Below are 17,005 nucleotides of genomic sequence, written 5' to 3'. Positions count from 1 at the left end.
AGATATTTATGACCTTACTGAAATTCTTATTTATACTTCTGATCATAAACAGAATTTTGAATTTCAGGTTTAAAATTTTATTCATTTTTAACATTAAAAAATTAGTTTGGTCATCAATTGCTCTGAATCTTATTTTCTTTCTTATTTTATCATATTTTAATAGATGGGGACTTGCTCTGTCACCCAGGCTGGAGGGCAGGGGTGTGATCATAGGTCACTGGAGCCTCAAATTCCTGGGCTCAAGCGATCCACCCACCTCAGCCTCCTGAGAGCTACAAATGTGTGCCACCACATCTGGCTAACTTTCTACAAAAATGTCTTGCATAGACGGGATCTCACTATGTTGCCCAAGCAGGTCTCCAATATCAGGCTTCAATTAGTCCTTCTGCCTCAGCCTCTGGAGTCTTTGGGATTACAGACATGCGCCACCACACCCAGCTGCTCTGAATGTTATTTATACAAGTTGTAAGGTGTGTTTTATTCATCCTTTTTTCCCTCTTTGCAAGGGCATTTTGAGTCAACACCAATTTCTTGAAGGCCCCGAGGGCATTGAAAATGCTCGATTTGGTTCAGCAATTGCAGCTCTTTCAGACATCAACCTGGATGGCTTTAACGATGTGATTGTTGGTTCACCACTAGAAAATCAGAATTCTGGAGCTGTATACATTTACAACGGTCATCAGGGCACTATCCGCACAAAGTATTCCCAGGTAATCCATGAGCTGCACGGTGATGTGTATATCTGTGGGTCTTATCATATTAGAAAGTATCATGTAAACCATGCAGTCTGTCCCTCTTATTTTGTAACTTCATTCTTTCACTCATCAAATACTAAGTGAGCCTCTACTATGTGCCAGGCACTGTTCTAGACTCTGGGGATGCTGTAAGAACAGGGCAGACACAATTCTGATCTTTGTGTGCCTTACATTATGTTGAAGGAGGCAAATGAAAAAAAGCGAAGTAGATAAGATAAAGTGTTCCAGATAGTAATAAATAATTTTTTTAAAAGCAAACAAAACTAAAACAGTAAATGCAATTTCAGAAATAGAGGAGTATCCAGTGGTTTAAGGGGTGACTAATGAGGCCTCACTGAGTAGCCAGTTTTGGAGTAAGACCTGAAGGAAAAGAACCTGTACCTGAACTTCCATCAGTTTGCTCCCAGTCCACTGATCTTTTCATTGATTTATGATTTTTTTATTAAAGATTTATGCTGTCTCCTTGATGAAAATGTGTCCGTAAGAGTGATACAGAGATCATATGATAAGACATTATGGAAAAACTAATCCTTAGAATTTGTAGAGAATAAACACAATCTGGAAAATGACTATATAGAAAATATAATAGTGAAATGCAGAGGCTGCCATTTTCTGGTTCAGCTGTTGTGTACTATAATTTTGTGACAAACTTGCTCTTTTAGAAAATCTTGGGATCCGATGGAGCCTTTCAGAGCCACCTCCAGTACTTTGGGAGGTCCTTGGATGGCTATGAAGATTTAAATGGGGATTCCATCACCGATGTGTCCATTGGTGCCTTTGGACAAGTGGTTCAACTCTGGTGAGTCAGGAAGAGCCGGCAACAAACTAAAAATTACCTGCTAAGAAAGCAGAACAGATGTCTGTACTGCTATTATAGAAATGCCACATGCATTCTATGAGACTATAGGGAAATGATGTATCATAGTTTGTGTAAAGGAATAAATGCATTTTTCCAAGTGGGAAAAATAGATATATTTTCTTATCATTAGAAATACATTTTCAATGGATAAAATGGAGGCAATATTTGTTCTGCCAATTTCATAGGAATGTCATAAGGAGCAAGTGAGGTCATGTGTAAGATACCTAGAGGGCTGAGCGAGGGTCAGAAATTAGCACTCTATCTGAGATGGACTCCTCAACCTTTTTCTGACTTTAGGCTGTTTGCCATCATTATGGCCATATGCCACACTTAAAAGGACCACTGTCAGCCACTGGACACCAGAAAAACAGCCACAGCCACAGTCTTCAGTCTTGCCTCCCTCACCTTCCCACCTTCTCTGTCCCTTACCTTTGTGAGAAGAGTGAACATTACTGCTTCCATCTGGCGAAACACAACAGTGACCGTTTTACCTGTCACTTGCCAAGAGGTTGCAGACTCCCATCCTGTTCTCATGTGTGTGTTTATTTAATAAAAAAAATTAAACATGGATTGTATTGGTGATGCAGTCACAAATTTAAAAAAAATTATTCCTGTCTTTCATCTTAGAGCTTCCAAATATAAACTACTGCTAAAGTGCTTTGATAGAGAGTGGAGAGAAAAACTCAGTAATGCTGGTACTGGGTCCTTTATGTTAAAGGATGTAATTTGTGTGTTTAGTAATAACATTCATCCGTTTCTGTCTTTTAGGTCACAGAGTATTGCTGATGTAGCTATAGAAGCTTCATTCACACCAGAAAAAATAACTTTGTTCAACAAGAATGCTCAGATAATTCTCAAACTATGCTTCAGTGCGAAGTTCAGACCTACTAAGCAAAACAATCAAGTGGGTGCGTAGATCTGAAGTCATCTGTATAGAAATTGGCTTACAGAGTTTTAGACCTGAATATATTTTGGTTTATAGGCCAAGAGAAATAAGAGCCTTTAGTTAACAGAGGCTTAAGCTTCCATACATTGGAGATGCCTGAGAATGGTTTATTAATCATGGAAGGTTTGTTTAGTTCTTCCTTCCACATCTCTAGAAGGTTCTGCTGCAGTTAATTGTAACCTCTGTGACATAACCAAGAGCCCTCGTGCTTCCATTCTTTGAGTCTCTCTTACCTCCAGTTCTCTTACGTAAAACCTTGAGCACGCACAGATTATGCTAAACTGCCAGTTAAATGAGCATACCATGTTGGCTATGCCATGATCTATATAGGACACGTTCAATAAAAGTATCAAGTATTTTTCAAATCAATGTACTCAAATGACCAGTCAAGTTCTTGAGGAATTAGTAAGCATGAAATAATGAAAGAAAAAATGGAAAGCAATATATATCTTTTGCTAATATATGTAAGCAAAAGTGAGATGAGGAAATCATGGTGGCCAAGTGTCAACAGGAATTGTTGTCTTTTTTCTTGGGCGGGCCAAATTGTCTTTCAAGGCCTGGCAAAGGTCCTGCCTCCTCTTGGAAGCTTTTTCTAAGCTCACTATCTCACTTTCATCTCCCCTGCCCCAATTATCTCATCATGCTCAGTACAAAGCTTGCAATTTAACACTTGATTCAAGGCTACCTTCTTTTATTAATTGCTGCTTCATGGGTCCTAATTCCCCTTCCATCAGAATTTGGCTTTAAACTTCAGAACCTGTAGTTCCTACAGGAATCAACTAAGTGACAAATAAATTAACTTAAACCTGAAAATATGAATTATGGTTATTTGCCATAATTCATACCAAGACACAAATTAGGTGAGAACACAAAGCAAAATTAGATTCACATCTTTTAACACACTTTCCATGTTGTCCTACTTTTCATATCCATTTGGAAGTTTTCCATACAGGTGTCCAAACATTGACCCAGTTTTGAGTAGCATATCTCACTTGACCTGCCTTATAGCACATCGAACTTAGCACATGTGATAGTTAAGTCAAAAACCGTTGCTGTATAAACATTGTGGCTAGTCTGCCCAATAGATTAACTAGGGAGATAGATTAGTTGGCAGAAACAGCTGGCTGGTCAGCTCTTCTGGCCCTGAAACACAGATCTGCCTCATGTATCTTCCCTTTTTTAATATCCTTCAACCCTTATGGCAATGCACACTCAAAAATTCTACTTTCAGAGAATTTCCTTCCCATCCACTGGCTACTGAGGGTTTCTGGCCTTTCTTACTATTGGGCATCTTTCCCTGTAAATCTTTTTCCCTGATGCCTTCAGGTCCACACAGACAAGCCAAATGAAATGATTGTGAGCTCATTTATCACTTCATTGCTTGGCAATAATAGTATGTAAGACATGAATCCCATCTTCACAACTGTGGAAAGTGAATGTATAAAGCATATGGTTTCTATCATTTTTGCATCAGGTGCATGCTCCAATTTAAGATTAATAACATAGCCCATGAAGCTATGTATCATTTTTACAAAGCTACTTGAGAAATAAAAGGAAAAGCATTATAATGTGGACTTTGTCCTAACTGCATTCACCTTCCTGCTATTGTTTCTCCCTGACATCATCTTCACAACTTATTTTTAGTTTATTTAATTCTTTAATATTTTATCTTTGCTGGCATTTTTAAGTCACTGGAGCAAGGAAAATTGTACAACATACATAATAAATTTTTTCAAGGTAACATGTAGAATTCATGTTTTGTGAATGATATGCAACCTTTAAAATATTGAAAATAATAAAATAAGATAGAGTAACCCCAAATAAGGCAGTTGATGTTGTGAATGGCACCAGGGGTTCTCTCTCAATTTTGGACATATGGCCAGTGGACTTTAGATGAAGACAGTAATTCTGGTAGATTGGACCTTGGCTACATTTTTTTTTGTGGGTTGGTACTAGGAAACAGCGGTTCAGAGAGGGTAAGTTGCCCCAAGTCACAGAGCTCATAAACTGCGGAATTAGGATTCCAACCAAGTCTGCCTGAGTCTGACCTTTTTGCTTAGCATTGCATGTGAGCATCTAGAATATGCCAGGCACCATTCATGTTCCCTTAGAGTAGCTTAGGTAATCTTCACGATAATAATTCGTTCTTACAACTGCATGGAGGCAGAAAGAACATGAACTCTTATTTCGAATATACCCAACTTTTTCTTCTGACTAGCTGTGTGAACTTAGGTGAATTGTTTTACATTACTTATCCTAGTTTATTATTTGAAAAATAAGATAATAAAAGTCGCTTTCCAGATTCAGTGTAAAACTTGTGTGGCATTTATGAGAATGTGTCCGATCGCAGGCACTTAGCCACTGTTCCTTTCCATTCTGTGTCTCCATGTTATGAGTAATGAAGCCCATGCTTGCGGGAGTGAGTAATTTCCCCGAGTTCATCACACTAGGTTTCCTGGCGGCAAGTCCAGTTTTCTTTCCACTGCTCCCGGCCACATTTCTCTGAATCACATTTCTTTATATGCACAGTCACCCACATCACATCAGAGCTAGAATGACAAATGCTCTGTGGTGCTATGGTTCACAAGCCAGCAATACGAAGACTAGTTCCATATTTTCTTGATGTGAGATACTTTGTCCAAGAAGACACAATAAAGCAGAGATGCTTTTTCCTATAAGCTTATTTGGAATAACATTTCTTTATAATTTTTTTCGTAGCCATTGTATATAACATCACACTTGATGCAGATGGATTTTCATCCAGAGTAACCTCCAGGGGCTTATTTAAAGAAAACAATGAGAGATGCCTGCAGAAGAATGTAATAGTAAATCAAGCACAGAGTTGCTCTGAGCACATCATTTATATACAGGTGAGGCCTCAAGACCACCTCTTTTCACTTTATTTCTTTTTAAAGACAAATGAGAGATAAAAGACTAAAATGGAAGCATATGAGTTAGAAAATGCTTGCCCTTCTAATAAATGCCTTTCTTATGTAATTCTATCAATAAGAAGCATAATTCCTTTATGCTAATACTTATGGTCACAATCTATTATTAGGTAAGTCAGCATCATCAAATTTCATTTGGAATTGCAATGAAAGGGCTAAAAATATGATTCTTAAAGAAATCATAGATACAGCGCTTTCTTAAATGTTTAACAGAACTTTCCATTGGCAATACATTTTATTTTGATATTTTCCTATTAGGGAAAAAATTTTATTCATTTTTCAGCTACTGAAAAATAGTTCCAATTGTGGTTTCTATTATTAGATTTAAGTTAACATAGAGGAAGTATAGATTATGAGATAACAATTATTTGTTCTAATTGTATGCCATAATTACTGTATTTAACATGGATTTTGAAAATTTCCCAAGAAAAATGCTTTTCAGGAGAAAACTTCCACCCAGAAATTTATTTTATAAATGATGTGAATATTTCCACCTTGGAAACCACATAATGACATTTGAAAGGGTAATTTACTCAGAAAACCACTTTTTTGAAAGGCTATTTAAGAACTTTCTTAGAATACAGTTATCAGAATTTAAGGTGCAAAAGAACTGCTGGGGAAACTTTTGTGAAATGTATATTGGGTCCCTACCATCATAAATCTAGGTTTGAAGGCCCAAGGAATATGCAGGTCTAAGGAGGACCCCAGATATCCAGTGTAAATAGATGCTACATAGAGATCTTACTTCAAGAAATGCTAAATATAAACACTAGAAAAATGTAAAGTTGACGGTTAGATGAATTAAAATCAGTTGAGTTGTTTAGTTCATTTTTCAATTTGAAGGTTTCTTGTTTGTGAGGGCCTTGCTTGACTTTTTTTGTTGTTAAGGTGACAATTTTACAGATTCTTTAAATGAAAAAAAACTTGTTTCCCTTCTTGCCTATCCTGTGGTAAGTGGGGTATCAGATTATACATATAATCCCTAGTGAGGGAATGAAGACAGCCAAGCTGTTTTTCTTTAAAAAGAAAAGAAAAAGACCCTTTTTGACTATTTGATATCACTACCAGTTAAAGTCCATTCTACTTGCTAAGCCCACAGCCAGCCGAGGAAACATCTCCTTATAGTCTAGAGCTATCATGGTAGACAGGCCCCCAGAAGGGTTCAAGAGGTTGGGTAAGCCCTGCCTGTAAATGGACTAAAGAATACGAAGATACCCCTTCTGAACAAAAGGCAAATTCAAATTTTAGGGTTTCATTTATATAGACATAGTGCTTTCTCAACAAGAACTGATGAGCTTAACTAAGAATTCCTGCTTCAAATTCTTACGAAACCCAAGTCTCCTTTGATTTCTTAGTAGAAGAGAGGCTAAAAACAGAATCAGAATGGAAGACAAGAAATGAGAATCTTGATCATTCAAAACAAAGATATTCTACCTAATTGAGAATTGACTGTGTTCCTAATTCTAAACATATTTGTAATCATTTTCTTGTTTTAATGCTGCTATGCCCTAATAAACTGACTCTCTCTCTCTCTCCTTGTATGTGTCTTTGTTTAGGAGCCATCTGATGTTGTCAACTCTTTGGATTTGCGTGTGAATATCAGCCTGGAAAACCCTGGCACTAGCCCTGCCCTTGAAGCTTATTCTGAGACTGCCAAGGTCTTCAGTGTAAGTGCAGCTTACCCCTCGTGGATTTAGACTGGCTCACAAAGTTTCACAGTCACTGCAATAGTGTCTGAAGGATACTTAGGATGCAGCCTGTAAATTCAACATAGTATTGGAAGTTCTGGGTAGGGCCATCAGGCAAGAGAAAGAAATAAAAGGTAAGTGAATAGGAAGAGAGGATGTCAAATTGTCCATGTTTGGAGATGATATGATTGTATATTTAGAAAACCCCATCATCTCAGCCCAAAATCTCCTTAAGATGACAAGCAACTTCAGCAAAGTCTCAGGATACAAAATCAGTGTGCAAAAATAGCAAGCACTCCTATACACCAGTAATAGACAAACAGCCAAATTATGAGTGAACTCCCATTCACAATTTCTACAAAGAGAATAAAATACCTATGAATACAACTAACAAGAGATGTGAAGGACCTCTTCAAGGAGAACTTGAAGGAAATATTCAAGGAATATTTCCTGCTCAAGGAAATAAGAGAGGACACAAACAGATGGAAAAACATTGCATGCTTATGGTTAGGAAGAATCAATATCGTGAAAATGGCCCTTCCACCCAAAGTAATTTATAGATTCAGTGCTATACCCATGAAGCTACCCATGACCCTCTTCACAGAACTGAAACAAACCACCTTAAACTTCATATGGAACCAAAAGAGAGCCCATATAACCAAGACAATCCTAGGCAAAAAAAACAAAGCTGGAGGCACCATGCTACCTGACTTCAAACTATATTACAAAGCAACTGTAATCAAAACAGCATGATACTGGTACCAAAACAGAGATATAGACAAATGGAACAGAGCAGAGGCCTCAGAAAGAACACCACGCAACTACAACCATCTGATCTTTGACAAACCTGACAAAAACAAACAATGGGGAAAGGATTCCCTATTTAATAAATGGTGTTGGGAAAACTAGCTGGTCATAGGCAAAAAGCTGAAACTGGATCCCTTCCTTACACCTTGTACAAAAATTAACCCTAGCTGGATTAAAGATTTAAACATGAGGCCTAACACCATAAAAACACTAGAAGAAAACCTAGGCAATACCATTTAGGACATAGGAATGAGCAAGGATTTCATGGCTAAATTCTTAATTTTCTAAATGAAATACAATTACATATATGTAAAGTTCACTAACATTTAAGTTCCATGACAGCAGGTATTTTTGTCTTTCATGTTCACTGCTGTATTTCCAGTCCCTAACGCAGGGCTGGCCCATTTATGTGTTCAACAAATACTTGTTGAAAAAAATAAAAAAAATAAAGTAAATGACTTGTGCTCACCACTCAAAAAATGAAATATTACTAATACATATGAAGCTCTGTGTATAGCTGTCCCCACCACAGACATTTTCATCTAGCTCCCCTATGCAAATGATTATCCTGAATTTTGTGTTTATTAATGCTTTATTATTTTGCTAAACATTTATATATTCCTTAAACATTATTTGGTTTTGCACTTTATGTAAATAGAATAATACCATATGTATTATTTTGTAATTTGCTTTTTCAACCCAAGAGCAAACATACAGATCTTTTTTTCCTTTTTTATAGATTCCATTTCATAAAGACTGTGGTGAGGATGGACTCTGCATTTCTGATCTAGTACTAGATGTCCGACAAGTACCAGCTGCTCAGTAAGGTTTACTTTAAAGCTTGTTGTAAAATGTAGAAATAAAAGACACAGTAGATTACTTTATTCAAATGAATGTTTATGGAGTTTTTCTACAAAAGAAACATTCACAACTAATAAAGACCTTTAAAAACTAAATTTCAATTTCTACCATCCACACAGGAGTAAAACAATAAGAAATATTAAATTATCTGTATTTAAATGGTTCCATTCCTTCTAATGTAATGGGAACAAAGAACAAAATCCAATTGCATTTACTCATTGTATCACTTTAATACAAAGATAGTTTATTACACAGCAATTTTCTCAGTACTCTAAATAAGTTTAAAGAGTTTCAGATTTTGATGAGTGAAATTTTGAAATACTGGTCTTTTTATTTAACAGTAATGGCTTTTCCCCTCTCCTTTTTACTTTTAACAGAGAACAACCCTTTATTGTCAGCAACCAAAACAAAAGGTTAACCTTTTCGGTAACGCTGAAAAACAAAAGGGAAAGTGCATACAACACCGGAATTGTTGTTGATTTTTCAGAAAACTTGTTTTTTGCTTCATTCTCCCTGCCGGTATGTTGAGACCCTCCACTTCCTCCACCACGTTTCCTCCGTATCGATCACTGTCCTCTCTGAGTTGTTTAAAGAAGCACCTTAACCATCAGCATGATCAGTCTGAACTTCGTGGCTTCTACTAGTTAAACTGCATGAGGACATAGTCTGGCTCTATGTCTAGATTCTGCTTGACAGCTTGGGTCAGTTTTTCCTTTACCCAGAGACTTGGCAGCAGTAGCCAGATACTCACATAACTCTTCTTGAACCATCAGTGTGACGAGGCTGCTGCATTCTGCACAGATGCGGTGCACTTGCTCTGAGACATTTGGGTCCCAAAGCTTAGCCCGAGCTTTGCAACTACGTTTCTTGCTGCTGCCAAGATGATGCACGCCAGCAAAGCCAGTTAATCACATTGACTTGATTGCTATACCAGGAACACGCTTGACCATGAGTGCTCCCTGGTCACTCCCCTATGACCAAATAATGAAGAAAAAATGGGAGAGAAGGAAAAGCTGGGATTTTCCAAATCAACTACTTGATTAAAGGATTAAACAATGGTTTCATTCAATTTAAAGTTAATGTGATCTTAATAGGTTTAGAGTTCTAAACCTATCCTGACCTTGGTTTTTAAACATCCTGTGCCAAGTGGCAACTATTTTTTAAAGGGGAAAAAAAACCAAAGAAAGTGAAAAAAGACCCTTCCAATTATTTAAAACATAAACGAACACCAATATGTGACTTTATTTTCTTCTCTTGAAAATGTTTGAAATAAATTGAGAAAAAGGTATTCCTAAAGCCAGCATTTCTAAATATTGAATTAAAGCTATTTGTGCATCTGAAATATAAAAACTATTATTTGTTTCTGGGGAAAAAACTACAGTATTTAATCTTTTATTAGCTTTGTTGGATGTCCTAGGTATCTTTAGGGTTAGCAATAAAAACAGTATATTAGCCGCCTGGGCAGTATAAAATTTCAGGTCTTGAAATAAACTATTTCAGTATGAACCAACCTTACCGCTAAAATATCACTGCACCTCTTTTACCAGGTGTGTGCATGCACACACAAATATTACATGGCAACTGATCACTATTGTTTCCTTGGTCTTGTTCAGGTTGATGGGACAGAAGTAACGTGTCAGGTGGCTGCCTCTCAGAAGTCTGTTGCTTGCGATGTAGGCTACCCTGCTTTAAAGAGAGAACAACAGGTACAACTTGCATTTCATCCTCGAATCCGTGCAAGCCCTCCTCAGCACACATGTTCATTTACCAATGTAACATCTTGCTATCATCATTTGATAGGCATCACAAAATAACTGGCTGCATACTTAGGGGAAGTTTTCAATATCTGAATGCTTTCTTTAAATTATTAATAAAACATAATTCATTCCACATAATTCATTCCAAAAGGTACACACAATATGGAAAGTTCTTTTTGTCTGAATATGTTGAGTAGCACTGGTCAAAGCACTATACACAGAGTCACAGAGATCATTTATTTACCCCTGGTAACAAGTTTCACATCAGCTCAACCCTTCCAGATTCAGACAGGTATAATATACACCTGGATAACTTATATGCACCACTTGAAAGTCAAGCTTATCTAATTCTAATGTGAGGCATAGTAAAACAAGGTGGACAACTCAATAAAGATTTTCTACAAATTTGAAAGCCTAAGGTACATAAAATTCAGAATCAAGTTTTTGGGAATCTTTTATAGGAAACATTTTTTTTTATGTTGGCCCCTGAGTATGAAGCATGATAGACTGACAAATTTTAATTTTGTGTATAGGTGACTTTTACTATTAACTTCGACTTCAATCTTCAAAACCTTCAGAATCAGGCATCTCTCAGTTTCCAAGCCTTAAGGTAAAACATGATGAAGTCATGAATGGAAAGATGGATAGCTTATATTTCTCTTTAAGTAATTTCCTAATGTTTCTTTCAATAGTGAAAGCCAAGAAGAAAACAAGGCTGATAATTTAGTCAATCTCACAATTCCTCTCCTGTATGATGCTGAAATTCACTTAACAAGGTAAGTGAAACAGTGAGTAGCCTGTTACCACCGACACCAACTCTAGATTAGAAGATTTTTGGCTCATGGCTAAAAAGAAGTCCTCTGTATGCTCATTCTTTGTGTGTGTGTGTGTGTGTGTGTGTGTGTGCCGGTGTCTCACTCTGTCACTCAGGCTGGAGTGCAGTGGTGCGATCAGCTCACTTCAACCTCCACCTCCCAGGTTCGAGTGATTCTCCTGCCTTAGCCTCCTGAGTAACTGGGACTGCAGGCATGTGCCACCACACCTGGCTAATTTTTATACTTTTACTAGAAATGGAGTTTCACCATGTTGACCAGGCTGGTCTCGAACTCCTGACCTGTGATCCATCCACCTCAGCTTCCCAAAGTGCTGGGGTTACAGGCGTGAGCCACCATGCCCAGCCTGTATGCTCATTCTTAACTGAAGAATTTGAATTAAAATTCTTGTCAACTAAAACAGAAGTCCACAGACATATTAGTCCCTAGGAAAACCTTGAGTGAGTCATTATGTTTATTAATCTAATGAGAGCACCCCAAAAAGCAGAGAAACATCCCTGTAGCCACACATCATAGGCACACTCCACATTACAGGCCCTCTAAGTAGCTACAAACATTCCCAAAACATTGAAACAGAACTCTCAAAGGTCCTGAGTGTTGCCTGCACTTTCTTCTCACTGCTTACTTCCCACTGTATATGAGATCTCAAGCAGTAGCCCCATTCCTGGACATTGAAGCCCCAAGCACAATGTTTTGCACATGGTAGGTCTACCATAAATATTGAATCTAGTCACCGGTTGAATATTCAAATATTGAAACTAGATCAAGTCTAGTTTCTGAGTGGAAAATGCCTAACATTTTAGATTAGGCTTTTCTTCCAGCCAGGAGGAAATAAGGTTTTTTCCAAAGAAGGTCGGTCATCCATAAAGAAATACTTTGTTCCCTGTTTTTACCTGCCCAAAGCAAGCAAACCTGAGAGCAGTGGTGTAAATGTCACTGGTTGATACCAGCTGTCTTTAATTGTTCAGAGGGACAGGTGTCTTGGGAAGTGGGTAACACACAAATTTCACAGGTACTAATAGGTTGATATCACTTTAACTCACACTTAGAAGTAAGGTGAGTTCATGGCACAGACAATCTGGAGCACAGATGTGCAGGTGTGCTGGTCACAGGTGGTACCCTCCTCCAAGCCTGGGAACCAGAGTTCTCTACCTGGTAAAGCACTAGGGCAACTTCCCAGCACAGATCAATGACCCCCAAATAGCATACTGCAGCATTTTCCCAAGAAATCTAGTGACAGCAGGTTCATCTAGCTTCTACCACATCAGCCCAGCGCTAAGAGCATCGAATTTGTAGATATCCAATAGCTCTCTGAGCAAAAACAAAAAGGAAAATATGTCATCATGTCTAGAGCTTGAGACACATGAGCAAAGATGAAAAGAATGCTTCTGTATCCAGTGAGTTGCAAACAGCACAAGCAGAAGCAAAATACAGTCCAAATAATACATCTCTGAAAAATTCATCAGTAACTGCAGACTTCAAAGGATCCCCACTTGCTAAAATAAGAAATTGGAAACAAATGTAACCAACCCAAATTGATGTTCCCACATTATTTGAATTTTTTTCCTTCTTATATTGATCCTTTCTTCTAAATATTTTTGTCAATACAGCCTTTTTATTATTCTGCTCTCCTACAATGGCCAATATTTTCCAAAATATTTAAGCATGAAATAAATGTAAGATTGAAATGAGACTTTTTTACTAATTATCATCTTAGGCATGTATTTTTGTAATGGCAACTCAAATTCCAATGTATTCTAATGTTCTCTAAAACATATCATATACTCAAAAAAATCAGCATAGAAAATTATAAAGAACAAAAGCTAAATGGCTCTTAGTCCTGCTACCTAGAAAACCCAAACATTAGAGAAAGATATACAGTGAAAAGTGAGATCATCCCTCCTCACCTTCCCTAGTGCCACTCCCCATAGGAGACTAACAAGACTGTTTTCAGAACATCTTCCGGATACAGGGTTGCTTATCTACCGAGATATATGCATATCACACACACACACACACACACACACACACACACACACACACACGTGCACATTTTATTTACCCAAAAGGAATGATAAAACACTGTTCTGTACCTTGCATTTTACATAATCTTGGAAAAGTTTTCATATTAGGAAATACAGATCTAACTTCTTCTAGTCCTGGCTGGAACATAATTTATGTAATCAATTCAATATTCACAAGATATTTGGTTGTTTTGCATTTTTATTTTGTTTTGTTTAACCATCATAAGCAATGCTGCAAAATAATTTAACAAACATATTTGCAAACTCTTGAAAAAAATCCAGAACAGTTATATTGTTAAAAAAAAAAAAAAAAGATGGGTAGAAATAGTGATAATAGTATTATTTCTGAAGCAGGATCCCTCTGAGTATAGATGACTACTACTATAAATATATTGATCAACACTTAGGTAACTTAAGGAATATTTAAGTTATTCCTTAAGTTACCTAAATAATAAACATAATGACTCACTCCTGGCTGGAAGAAATGAAAAAGAGTCAGATCTCTTTAAAATGCAAATGCAGACCACCTAAATTTAGAAACTGGCCCCATTTAGGATCTCACACAAAGATCTTCGGGAAGGCATAGGAAATAATTCATGCACACACAGCCAAGTTTTCTGTTTCAAATCCTAGTCAGTTTTCCCATTTTCCACATCAGGCTGACAAATCATTGTTTCCTGTCATATATAACCTTGACAAATACATCTATTCAAGTCTCCCTATGAAATATTTTTCTTTTAAGGATTTGGAAAAAATCCTTAAGGCATAAAGGAGAGAAAGACAAGGTTTTAGTAAAAAAAAAAAAAAAAAAAAAAAAATTCTACTTCAGAAAATGTCCACCCCAAGTTTTTAAGAAATAGACTCAACATTCTATGAATAACATCAACTGTCCAGTGGGAATAAATGGGAAGGAAGTGCATAGTATTCTGAGACCCCTACCCTCACCACTCATCCCCCAGTCACCACCTGAAGAATCAACTCTGTTTGGAATCCCACTTCGGAGCCTCAGAAATAAGTGAGAAGAGGGGAGGTCCCCAGTTTCATTCTAGTCTGAGTGGTCCTATGAGGGTTTCTCTGATCTCATCACCACTTTGTTTGCATATCTTCGTTGGCAATCTTAAGCAAAGAAGTCAAGATCAACCAGTGCCTTGAGGTTCAGACTACTAAAACTTCTGCATCAGCCATCTTAATTGTGGAAATAGATTTGACCAACCCCATTCAGACCCAAACCATCCAAGCTGGTTTGCAGCTAAAGTAGGATAGGAAGAACGAATAATAGAGGCATCCAGTAGTGAATACTGAAGGAGCTCAATACCCTATTATTACACTTTAGCCACACCAAGTTAAAAACCCTTGGCTTATAAATCCATTCATCCAACCAACAAGTACTGTCTACTATGTTAACATACTAGTCACTATAACAGCAATCTTGGGAACACTTCTACTATCAGTTCTAAAGTTCTTTGTACTTATTTCAAAACTTGACAATTGGTAAACATATAACGCACAAATTCTTTGCAGAAAGTCCACGAAGAAATATGTTTTGAAAGGAATTTATGTTAGTCTTAGAAACACACATTGGACCATAAGCCCATAACAAGAATTTCTTTTTATTTGGTACTTTTGTAACTAAAAGTAAAATTTACTTTAACCTAAGCTATAAGTTACTTAAATAAAAGAAATATTAAGCTTCAAGAACAAAAGCAAACTAAAATATTTGGCATTACAAACATTGTCCAACAGATCCACCAACATAAATTTTTATGAAATCTCTTCGGATGGAAATGTTCCTTCTATTGTGCACAGTTTTGAAGATATTGGTCCAAAATTCATCTTCTCCCTGAAGGTCGGTAAGCCTGTCATAAGGATGACAAATCCAGGAGAAAGTGGGAAGAAAAAAATGAGTCTGGAAATAAAAGAAGAAAGTAAGAAAAAATGAAATACACCCATGGTTCTCAAACTTGCTTTCTGATTCAGTAGGTGTGGGGTGAGCCTACACATTTGCATTTCTAACAAGCTCCCAGGTGATGCCTATGCTGCTGGTGCAGGTACCATGCTTTGAGAACCAATAGGCTAGATCATAGATAAGTAAACAACTAGGCTTTGTGCATAGGTATGTGTCTTGGGTAAAGGACAATTGATATATTTTGAAGGCAGATGTTCAACATTAACCAACAGAGCATTACTATAAAGGTGTTGCTGTGGGTAAAAGTCTTTGGAATATAATTATCCTTAGAGAGCACTTTTATTTGCATTTACCATTTGTATACAAATTTGTACAGTAATACTAGATAGTATCTAAAAATATTCTTGAACCAAATTCTATTTACTATTAGTAAGGAATTACTAATATAGTTATTACTACCAGTTATATTGAGATAAAATTTTTGAAGGAATTACTATTTTAAAATGTAATAAAATTAAACTTTGGAAAGTAAGAAGAATTTATCAACTATCATAAGTCAATACCATTTTATTTTTGTACATGTCTTACTAGCTTGTTACATGGTTGTAACCCTGCAATTTTGTAATTTAAAAAATTAGAAGAATTTTTGTGATCCAGATACTATAATAGAATTTATAAAATGTGAATGGTATTTGGCAACTACATTCTCTAATGGGGTATCTATTCAATTCACGGTAATAAAATAACATTCATAGAGAGTGTACTGAGTACCAGCCATTGTATCAAGTGCTTTACATATGTTATCCATTTAATTCCCAGATTAGTTATGAGCTTGATCTTATCATTCCCAGGGATGTTATTTAAAATGTTTAAATAACCAGTAGGGTATGAGCCCTGGCCAATTAGAACAGAAAACCCCACTAGTGAGAACAGATGTCGTGCCAGTGCCCTGTGCCAGCACATACCTACTGAATTTCTGATTATCTTTACAAATAAGAAAACAAGCATAGAGAGGTCAAGTTCCTTGCCCAACCCACACTGCTTATCAGCTGCAGAGTGGGACACCACACCCTGGCAGGCCAACTCCACAGGTGGCATTTTTAACCATTTATACTGCGACTCTCAAGACACAAATTATTTATTTACCCATTAACATTGTAGATGTTGAGTTTTTTCCATTGAGCCATTTATGCCTAGTGTTCCATTATTGGAACACTAAGCATGTGGGAGTTACTTATAGCCTATACTTACAGTCATCACCAAGGTATGATGGCAATTTTTTTGAAATTGCATATCAGGCATAATTCAGGCACAAATGGGTTTTAAGAGGTGAGACACAGAGACCTGAAGTGTGACTATAAAGTGATGACTCACTTTCATTTGCACTCAATCTTACCACTTTGTAGTTACTCTTCATCAACACAGGGGTTACTGGTGAATTTCCTCGCATCATGTGCATCCTGTAGGAGTACTGTCATGTTTTATTCTCTACATAGGTAACAACAGGAAGTGTTCCAGTAAGCATGGCAACTGTAATCATCCACATCCCTCAATATACCAAAGAAAAGAACCCACTGATGTACCTAACTGGGGTGCAAACAGACAAGGTAAAGATTACAAA

At 36.9% G+C, this 17,005-nt stretch overlaps 1 protein-coding gene across 2 annotated transcripts in view; it reads left to right on the top strand.

Moving 5' to 3' along the window:
* Nucleotides 1–17,005, top strand: part of ITGA2 (integrin subunit alpha 2) — a 107,848-nt gene that overhangs the window by 77,123 nt on the left and 13,720 nt on the right. For both annotated transcript variants that reach the window (XM_035291593.3, XM_035291594.3), the window contains 12 exons: nt 507–710; nt 1,418–1,554; nt 2,383–2,522; nt 5,279–5,430; nt 7,065–7,175; nt 8,743–8,825; nt 9,242–9,383; nt 10,478–10,570; nt 11,155–11,231; nt 11,314–11,397; nt 15,222–15,324; nt 16,881–16,991. In XM_035291593.3, the coding sequence (XP_035147484.3) occupies nt 507–710; nt 1,418–1,554; nt 2,383–2,522; nt 5,279–5,430; nt 7,065–7,175; nt 8,743–8,825; nt 9,242–9,383; nt 10,478–10,570; nt 11,155–11,231; nt 11,314–11,397; nt 15,222–15,324; nt 16,881–16,991 (1,437 nt within the window). The remainder of the gene's footprint in view (nt 1–506; nt 711–1,417; nt 1,555–2,382; nt 2,523–5,278; nt 5,431–7,064; nt 7,176–8,742; nt 8,826–9,241; nt 9,384–10,477; nt 10,571–11,154; nt 11,232–11,313; nt 11,398–15,221; nt 15,325–16,880; nt 16,992–17,005) is intronic.

The sequence above is a fragment of the Callithrix jacchus genome, chromosome 2, assembly GCF_049354715.1.
Source record: "Callithrix jacchus isolate 240 chromosome 2, calJac240_pri, whole genome shotgun sequence".
Lineage (NCBI taxonomy): Eukaryota > Metazoa > Chordata > Mammalia > Primates > Cebidae > Callithrix > Callithrix jacchus.
Note: the sequence above shows the minus strand (reverse complement) of the source record. Positions and strands in the feature narration are given on the sequence as shown.